At 51.4% G+C, this 10,248-nt stretch overlaps 1 protein-coding gene across 1 annotated transcript in view; it reads left to right on the forward strand.

Moving 5' to 3' along the window:
- The window catches only part of LOC138493102 (uncharacterized), a 46,462-nt gene extending 36,480 nt beyond the window's left edge, over nucleotides 1-9,982 (forward strand). The window contains exon 2 of the mRNA XM_069620315.1: nucleotides 8,899-9,982. Coding sequence (XP_069476416.1) covers nucleotides 8,899-9,982 — 1,084 coding nt within the window. The remainder of the gene's footprint in view (nucleotides 1-8,898) is intronic.
- Nucleotides 9,983-10,248: the final 266 nt, after the last annotated feature.

A 10,248-nucleotide genomic window follows, 5' to 3' on the forward strand; every position in this document is an offset into this window, starting at 1 on the left:
GCATCCTGGGTCCTGCAGGACCCAGGCCATGATGTCCTTGCGCCGGCCTGCAACCTCGCAAAACACAACTGGGTCGAGGCATCAGCCTCGGTAAGGCACACCAAGGAGCCGGCATGAATGGGACGCCAAGATGGCCATACCAGCAGGAGAGGGGAAAAACAGCAAGCACAGAGCCCCCTCCTGTCTCCTAACCTTCCCGCGGGCCGAGTAGGACCCGGGACACAATACCCGCGCTGCGGTTCAGAGCCCAGCAAAGAACCGAGCGAGGCAATCCCGCTCAACTGGGACCACAAGCCCAGCAGGGGACCCAGGAGCAGTGCCGCACCCGAGGGAGCCGAAGGCCCTGCCATACAACCCCTCCAGGGGGCCAATAATCGGTGCTCCCCAGTGCCCCGCACCGGGAAGAAAAAGTCCAACCTGCCAGAGGCAGGAAAAATTAAACTGAGTGACGTGGATGTGGGGGAGGAGTTATAGGGATTTAAAGAAATAGAAGAAGGTCCTCTGTCGAAGGCAGGTGCCTCATGAGGTAAGTACTGGGACGAAGAAGAGTGGACGTGGAGGTAATGACAGAGACACAGAAACACAACCTGTCACTCACAGCAGTGACCAAGGTCTGTAGGGCTCTGTTGCATGCTGGGAGGAAGTGCGGGGGGGGGTGCTGGCTCTCTTAGTGACAACAGACGATGTATAGGGGCACTCTATCTCACGTGGGGGGAAGTAGAAGTCTCATGTACTGCCACACCCATGTTATCGTATCGCTCTATGCTGGTCATAGGACACGCTAAATGTTGCTGTAGGGCAGTGCTTAAAGTGGGCCGGGGCCTGGCGGGGCCGGGCCCCGGCAGTCTCCAAAAAGTGGGACTGACCCGGGGCCCTGCCAGGGCCCCCCATCCCACACAACATTGACGGGATGCATTATCCCGCCGCGGCCGCGACGGGAGATGCGCCCGCCAGTTTAATTTCAGGCAAGCTGACAGAAGTGCCAGCCAGGCACAGCGTCTGAGGCTGGCTGGCACTTCTGCCAGTCACTGTAACTTCCCTGATGACCCCTCATCTGAGGGGTCATCAGGGAAGTTACAGTTCCTTTGTTTGCCCTCGCCAGGTCACTGACCCTCAGCGAACCTGCAGGCTCCATGATCTAATATGCAGATTAGATCCCAGAGCCCGCGGGGTCGCAGAGGGTGAAAGACGCCTTGGGCTCAGTGATCTATCTGCTCTGAGCAGAGATCACAGAGCCCGAGGCGTCTATCTCCGTCGGCAAAGCTTTATAAAAGATGCCTTGAATTGTATACGTTTCAAGCCATCTTTTATAAACGTAGAAAAATGTCTATCTTTATAAAAGACCGCTTGAAACGTGCACAATTCAAGGCATCTTTTATAAAGCTTTGTCTATGGACAAAGCAACCTCGGGTTTTGTCCGTCCTCAACGCTTTATAAAAGATGCCTTGAATTGTTTACGTTTCAAGCCGTCTTTTATAAATATAGAAATATGTTATAAATCTCTATGCTTATAAAAGGTGGCTTGAAAAGTGCACAAACCATAGTAAGGTAAGCACACAAGTGTGCGTAAATTACTATGGTTTGTGCACTTTTCAAGCCACCTTTTTATAAACATAGAAATACGTAACATTGGTATGTTTATAAGGCTTGAAAGGTACACAAACCATAGTAGTACACATACAAATATATAAATGCTCAAATACATTTATATATTTGTTTGCGCACCTTACAATGATTTGTGCACGTTTTAGGCCACGCCCACAATGGAAGCCGCGCCCCCAAACGAGGGCCCCCCTCAATTTCTTACCCCACTTAAAGCACTGCTGTAGGGTTTTATTTTTCCAACTCGTGTACAACTGCAGATGTGATATATTTGAAGCTGAACAACCGAAGAGGAACTATGTTCAGAAAATACTAATCTCAGTGACCTGTAACACTGCACACTGACTGCTTTCCCCAAACAGGAGCCCCAGGACCCAGGAGCTGTTCATGGAAGTCTGCAGGTGACATCGTCATGCGTAGTCATACCTGCTACAAGTAAAACAAGAGTTCATTATACATCTGCTGGGCCTGAAAGTCTTACAAAGCTGAGATGTACCTTGCTTTCTGCTGCTAGCATTTTGGAAGGAACAGACGTGTGTTTAACTTGCTGCTACACTGCGTACCTAGTTTGCTGAATTTAGAATACCTTTAAGAATGTTTTCTTCTTGGGATGTGTATCTGTGTGTACCTTTACCCCCAAACATATGTATATGGGTTTTATTTTCTTATCCGTAGGGTGACCAGATTAAAAACAAAACAAAAAACGGGACAGGCCATAGACATAGAAGTAGGACTAAATTAAACACAAATAAAGCTGCAGTCCTACTTCTATGTCACTGGCCTTTTGCGGGCTTTGGTGACTCTCCTCTCATTTGAGGAGAGCGGCCAGGGAGGGGATGGAGAGGAAATGGGGGCCTGAAAAGCATTCACGCCCCCATTCACACACAGGAAGAGTAGCGCCGGGCCAGATTTTGGGATTTCAAATTCGAGTCGCTGTGGAAACCAGGACCGTAGCCATCCACCCTTTCAATCCGGGGATGGGGTATATAAAATGTTAAAAACTCCCGGGACGCCGGGACGGAGGGCGATTTCCCGGGACTGTCCCAGGAAAACCGGGACGTCTGGTCACCCTACTTATCCGGTCCATGCATTGAAGGTCAGACTTCGTTTTGGTCTTTCCTCGCTTTTAATGATTGCGTCCCACCGCAGCACACAGCGTGTCACCTGGATACCTTTGGTGTGCACTTATGTGCTGCGAGCAGCGAACGCGCAGAGGCGCGCTGTGGCCCGCCAAAGGAGGGCTAACGACAACCCTGTCTGGGCTCGTCGGGGTAACTGCCAGACTGTGGGCGTGGGCTACAATTCTTTAATCTGTGCAACCTTTTTGTAATGTTGCAAAGTTTGACCATCCTTTGCGTTCATACAACCGCTCAACGGTCTGTTCTCTGGCGCCGTTTGATGCTATTTGGCCGCCCAACTGGAAGAAAAGTAACGGTTAGTTATTTTCCCGCCTCCTGAGGCAATTCCCTCGCAGCCATTTCTCTCTGGCCTGCTATGTTATGCTCGATGCCTCACAGCTCATGGTGTAGATATAGGAGACCTGTTATGCGTCACAGAGGCCTGTCTGTCGGAAGCCACGCGATTCCGGATATTATTGAAGTGCTTCCTCCTACCCATGCCATGTTGCAAGCTGATCCTAAGTCTTCTTCAGTGCGCTGACATAGTTACCAGCCCCTCTGCTAATTCCAAACATTTATTAAACAGACTTTCTCCTTCCGCTGCAGAAACTGCTCATTTCCTCATAGTCTATCGCCCTCCAAATGGGAATCCATGTTTGTAGTTAGATTTCTCAATTTCATTTCTTCACTTGCTCTGACTTGTTCTCAATTCATCATTTTGGGTGACTTTAAACTTAGGTTTGATGATCCCTCAAGCACTCATGTATCACAGCTGCAAGTAGCCATGGCCGACCTGCAATGTACTCAACTTATGGAAGGTGCTATGAATTTAAAAGGCCATAGGCCTGATTTAATTTTGGGAAATTCTGCAAAAGTTCCTACTTATGGCCCCTATGCAGGACTTTGGTCTGATCACTTTATTGTTCTTTCGCTTATTCTGTTGCCACCAATGCTCCCTCGTTGCGCCCATTGACTCAAAAACGACGTGCTTGGAAGCATGTAGCGCCTTCGGAACAGTCTGGGTGTATTGAAGAGAAGTTCATGAATTCGCAGGCAGCGAAGGGAAGGGAAGGCGACCCCCTAACGGCTTTACAAGAGCCATGGAAAGAGCGGCAGAGGCCTTGGCCACTCTTAAACTAACGAAAAAGCTGGCAGAACCCTCTGCGCCAGGCCACACACCTCAGTTACGCTCTCCGAAGCTCCTATACAAACAAACTGAACGCACTGGCGCATCAATGAACAGGATTCAGATGAGAATACAATGAAACTACACCCCCCTAATTATCACCATGCCATTAAAGACCCTAACGCATTGTACTTTTCACACAGAGCGCGAGCCATTCTTAATGTTCCCAAGGAGCTATTTGCCATAGCCAGGGAATTATCTTCACAGGCACAACATTCCAGTCCAATCTCTGCTTCCCAAACTCTCTGCGATTCCTTGTGCACATTCGTGATAGCATTGCAAAGACTCCCCCTAGGCCCATGGATCCCACCTCCTCAGGGGAGAACTGTACTCCAGTATACCAACAACATATCTGTCAGCCCTTTGGCCTACGACTGTAACCCTAGTTCTGGACATTAGCTCCAAGCTCTGCTGCGGTCCACCTCACCTCTGGACCTCTGGACCCTCTTCCTCTTAGAGTTCCACCTCACCTCTGGACCCTCTTCCTCTTAGAGTTCCACCTCACCTCTGGACCCTCTTCCTCTGAGAGTTCCACCTCACCTCTGGACCCTCTTCCTCTTAGAGTTCCACCTCACCTCTGGACCCTCTTCCTCTGAGAGTTCCACCTCACCTCTGGACCCTCTTCCTCTTAGAGTTCCACCTCACCTCTGGACCCTCTTCCTCTGAGAGTTCCACCTCACCTCTGGACCCTCTTCCTCTTAGAGTTCCACCTCACCTCTGGACCCTCTTCCTCTGAGAGTTCCACCTCACCTCTGGACCCTCTTCCTCTGAGAGTTCCACCTCACCTCTGGACCCTCTTCCTCTTAGAGTTCCACCTCACCTCTGGACCCTCTTCCTCTTAGAGTTCCACCTCACCTCTGGACCCTCTTCCTCTTAGAGTTCCACCTCACCTCTGGACCCTCTTCCTCTTAGAGTTCCACCTCACCTCTGGACCCTCTTCCTCTTAGAGTTCCACCTCACCTCTGGACCCTCTTCCTCTTAGAGTTCCACCTCACCTCTGGACCCTCTTCCTCTGAGAGTTCCACCTCACCTCTGGACCCTCTTCCTCTTAGAGTTCCACCTCACCTCTGGACCCTCTTCCTCTGAGAGTTCCACCTCACCTCTGGACCCTCTTCCTCTTAGAGTTCCACCTCACCTCTGGACCCTCTTCCTCTTAGAGTTCCACCTCACCTCTGGACCCTCTTCCTCTTAGAGTTCCACCTCACCTCTGGACCCTCTTCCTCTGAGAGTTCCACCTCACCTCTGGACCCTCTTCCTCTGAGAGTTCCACCTCACCTCTGGACCCTCTTCCTCTTAGAGTTCCACCTCACCTCTGGACCCTCTTCCTCTTAGAGTTCCACCTCACCTCTGGACCCTCTTCCTCTGAGAGTTCCACCTCACCTCTGGACCCTCTTCCTCTTAGAGTTCCACCTCACCTCTGGACCCTCTTCCTCTGAGAGTTCCACCTCACCTCTGGACCCTCTTCCTCTTAGAGTTCCACCTCACCTCTGGACCCTCTTCCTCTGAGAGTTCCACCTCACCTCTGGACCCTCTTCCTCTGAGAGTTCCACCTCACCTCTGGACCCTCTTCCTCTTAGAGTTCCACCTCACCTCTGGACCCTCTTCCTCTTAGAGTTCCACCTCACCTCTGGACCCTCTTCCTCTGAGAGTTCCACCTCACCTCTGGACCCTCTTCCTCTTAGAGTTCCACCTCACCTCTGGACCCTCTTCCTCTTAGAGTTCCACCTCATCTCTGGACCCTCTTCCTCTGAGAGTTCCACCTCACCTCTGGACCCTCTTCCTCTTAGAGTTCCACCTCACCTCTGGACCCTCTTCCTCTGAGAGTTCCACCTCACCTCTGGACCCTCTTCCTCTTAGAGTTCCACCTCACCTCTGGACCCTCTTCCTCTTAGAGTTCCACCTCACCTCTGGACCCTCTTCCTCTGAGAGTTCCACCTCACCTCTGGACCCTCTTCCTCTTAGAGTTCCACCTCACCTCTGGACCCTCTTCCTCTTAGAGTTCCACCTCACCTCTGGACCCTCTTCCTCTTAGAGTTCCACCTCACCTCTGGACCCTCTTCCTCTTAGAGTTCCACCTCACCTCTGGACCCTCTTCCTCTTAGAGTTCCACCTCACCTCTGGACCCTCTTCCTCTGAGAGTTCCACCTCACCTCTGGACCCTCTTCCTCTTAGAGTTCCACCTCACCTCTGGACCCTCTTCCTCTTAGAGTTCCACCTCACCTCTGGACCCTCTTCCTCTTAGAGTTCCACCTCATCTCTGGACCCTCTTCCTCTGAGAGTTCCACCTCACCTCTGGACCCTCTTCGTCTTAGAGTTCCACCTCACCTCTGGACCCTCTTCCTCTGAGAGTTCCACCTCACCTCTGGACCCTCTTCCTCTGAGAGTTCCACCTCACCTCTGGACCCTCTTCCTCTGAGAGTTCCACCTCACCTCTGGACCCTCTTCCTCTTAGAGTTCCACCTCATCTCTGGACCCTCTTCCTCTTAGAGTTCCACCTCACCTCTGGACCCTCTGGACCCTCTTCCTCTTAGAGTTCCACCTCACCTCTGGACCCTCTTCCTCTTAGAGTTCCACCTCATCTCTGGACCCTCTTCCTCTTAGAGTTCCACCTCACCTCTGGACCCTCTTCCTCTTAGAGTTCCACCTCACCTCTGGACCCTCTTCCTCTGAGAGTTCCACATCACCTCTGGACCCTCTTCCTATTAGAGTTCCACCTCACCTCTGGACCCTCTTCCTCTTAGAGTTCCACCTCATCTCTGGACCCTCTTCCTCTTAGAGTTCCACCTCACCTCTGGACCCTCTTCCTCTTAGAGTTCCACCTCACCTCTGGACCCTCTTCCTCTGAGAGTTCCACCTCACCTCTGGACCCTCTTCCTCTTAGAGTTCCACCTCACCTCTGGACCCTCTTCCTCTTAGAGTTCCACCTCATCTCTGGACCCTCTTCCTCTTAGAGTTCCACCTCACCTCTGGACCCTCTTCCTCTGAGAGTTCCACCTCACCTCTGGACCCTCTTCCTCTTAGAGTTCCACCTCACCTCTGGACCCTCTTCCTCTTAGAGTTCCACCTCACCTCTGGACCCTCTTCCTCTGAGAGTTCCACCTCACCTCTGGACCCTCTTCCTCTTAGAGTTCCACCTCACCTCTGGACCCTCTTCCTCTGAGAGTTCCACCTCACCTCTGGACCCTCTTCCTCTTAGAGTTCCACCTCACCTCTGGACCCTCTTCCTCTTAGAGTTCCACCTCACCTCTGGACCCTCTTCCTCTTAGAGTTCCACCTCATCTCTGGACCCTCTTCCTCTTAGAGTTCCACCTCACCTCTGGACCCTCTTCCTCTTAGAGTTCCACCTCACCTCTGGACCCTCTTCCTCTGAGAGTTCCACCTCACCTCTGGACCCTCTTCCTCTTAGAGTTCCACCTCACCCCTGGACCCTCTTCCTCTTAGAGTTCCACCTCACCTCTGGACCCTCTTCCTCTGAGAGTTCCACCTCACCTCTGGACCCTCTTCCTCTTAGAGTTCCACCTCACCTCTGGACCCTCTTCCTCTGAGAGTTCCACCTCACCTCTGGACCCTCTTCCTCTTAGAGTTTCACCTCACCTCTGGACCCTCTTCCTCTGAGAGTTCCACCTCACCTCTGGACCCTCTTCCTCTGAGAGTTCCACCTCACCTCTGGACCCTCTTCCTCTGAGAGTTCCACCTCACCTCTGGACCCTCTTCCTCTTAGAGTTCCACCTCACCTCTGGACCCTCTTCCTCTTAGAGTTCCACCTCACCTCTGGACCCTCTTCCTCTTAGAGTTCCACCTCACCTCTGGACCCTCTTCCTCTGAGAATTCCACCTCACCTCTGGACCCTCTTCCTCTTAGAGTTCCACCTCACCTCTGGACCCTCTTCCTCTTAGAATTCCACCTCACCTCTGGACCCTCTTCCTCTTAGAGTTCCACCTCACCTCTGGACCCTCTTCCTCTTAGAGTTCCACCTCACCTATGGACCCTCTTCCTCTTAGAGTTCCACCTCATCTCTGGACCCTCTTCCTCTGAGAGTTCCACCTCACCTCTGGACCCTCTTCCTCTTAGAGTTCCACCTCACCTCTGGACCCTCTTCCTCTGAGAGTTCCACCTCACCTCTGGACCCTCTTCCTCTTAGAGTTCCACCTCACCTCTGGACCCTCTTCCTCTGAGAGTTCCACCTCACCTCTGGACCCTCTTCCTCTTAGAGTTCCACCTCACCTCTGGACCCTCTTCCTCTTAGAGTTCCACCTCACCTCTGGACCCTCTTCCTCTTAGAGTTCCACCTCACCTCTGGACCCTCTTCCTCTTAGAGTTCCACCTCACCTCTGGACCCTATTCCTCTTAGAGTTCCACCTCACCTCTGGACCCTCTTCCTCTTAGAGTTCCACCTCACCTCTGGACCCTCTTCCTCTGAGAGTTCCACCTCACCTCTGGACCCTCTTCCACTTAGAGTTCCACCTCACCTCTGGACCCTCTTCCTCTGAGAGTTCCACCTCACCTCTGGACCCTCTTCCTCTGAGAGTTCCACCTCACCTCTGGACCCTCTTCCTCTGAGAGTTCCACCTCACCTCTGGACCCTCTTCCTCTTAGAGTTCCACCTCACCTCTGGACCCTCTTCCTCTGAGAGTTCCACCTCACCTCTGGACCCTCTTCCTCTGAGAGTCCTGAAAGACATTCATGTTGGCTTTGCTGCATCTGCTGGCTCTGGTCATATTCCACCCTCTCTGAAGCACGCTCGTGTCACCCCGCTCCTAAAAAAGCTTTCCCTGGACTCCTCTGTCCCTGCCAACTTTAAGCCAATATCTTTGCTCACGTTCCTCATGAAGATGCTGGGAGCAATTGTTACCCCGCAGATCAGAGTTTATCCTTAAAAAGGGTCTATACTAGGTCACCATCAATCTGATTTCCGGCCTTGAACAAGCGCAGAATCCATACTGGTGGCGGTTACTGATGATTTGACCAGATTAGCTGATAGCTCTCAAATAGCAGTATTGCTACTCCTGGACCTGACAGCAGCATTTATACTCCTGGACCTGTCAGCAGCATTTATACTCCTGACAGCAGTATTGATACTCCTGAACCTGACAGCAGCATTGATACTCCTGGACCTGACAGCAGTATTGCTACTCCTGTACCTGACAGCAGTATTGATACTCCTGGACCTGTCAGCAGCATTGATACTGCTGTATCTGACAGCAGTATTGATACTCCTGGACCTGACAGCAGTATTGATACTCCTGGACCTGTCAGCAGCATTGATACTCCCGGACCTGTCAGCAGCATTTATACTCCTGGACCTGAGAGCAGTATTGATACTCCTGGACCTGTCAGCAGCATTGATACTCCTGGACCTGACAGCAGTATTGATACTCCTGGACCTGTCAGCAGCATTGATACTCCTGGACATGTCAGCAGCATTGATATTCCTGACAGCAGTATTGAATCTCCAGGACCTGTCAGCAGCATTGGTACTCCTGGACCTGTCAGCAGCATTTATACTCCTGGACCTGAGAGCAGTATTGATACTCCTGGACCTGTCAGCAGCATTGATACTCCTGGACCTGACAGCAGTATTGATACTCCTGGACCTGTCAGCAGCATTGATACTCCTGCACCTGACAGCAGTATTGATACTCCTGTACCTGTCAGCAGTATTGATACTCATAGACCTGTCAGCAGGTCCAGCATTGCTACTCCTGGACCTGTCAGCATCATTGATACTCCTGGACCTGAGAGCAGCATTGATACTCCTGGACCTGTCAGCAGCATTTATACTCCTGTACCTGACAGTAGCATTTATACTCCTGTACCTGACCGCAGTATTGATACTTCTGGACCTGTCAGCAGCATTTATACTCATGCACCTGACAGCAGGATTGATACTCCTGGACCTGTCAGCAGTATTGATACTCCTAGACCTGTCAGCAGCATTGATACTCCTGTACCTGAGAGCAGTATTGATACTGCTGGACCTGTTAGCAGCATTGATACTCCTGTACCTGACAGCAGTATTGATACACCTGGACCTTTCAGCAGTATTGATACTCCTGGACCTGTCAGCAGCGTTTGACACTATTGATCATGACCTCCTTTCTGAATGCCTAGATGACAATGGGATTTCTAGCTTGGCCCTGAAGCAGTTAAAATCATTTCTCTACGTCCGTTCTCAGATGCCTTCCCTGCCAGGTTATAAGGCGGAAGAGGTATTTTTAGGGTGGGGAGTTCCTCAGGGCTTGGCCCTCTCACCCATTCTATTGATCATATATATATATATATATATATATATAACCTCTAATGCGCATCATGCTGTCCTAGGCTGCCTTTTTTTCTCATACG

Source organism: Ambystoma mexicanum, chromosome 10 (genome assembly GCF_040938575.1).
Source record: "Ambystoma mexicanum isolate Mex_15411 chromosome 10, UKY_AmexF1_1, whole genome shotgun sequence".
Taxonomy (NCBI): Eukaryota; Metazoa; Chordata; class Amphibia; order Caudata; family Ambystomatidae; genus Ambystoma; species Ambystoma mexicanum.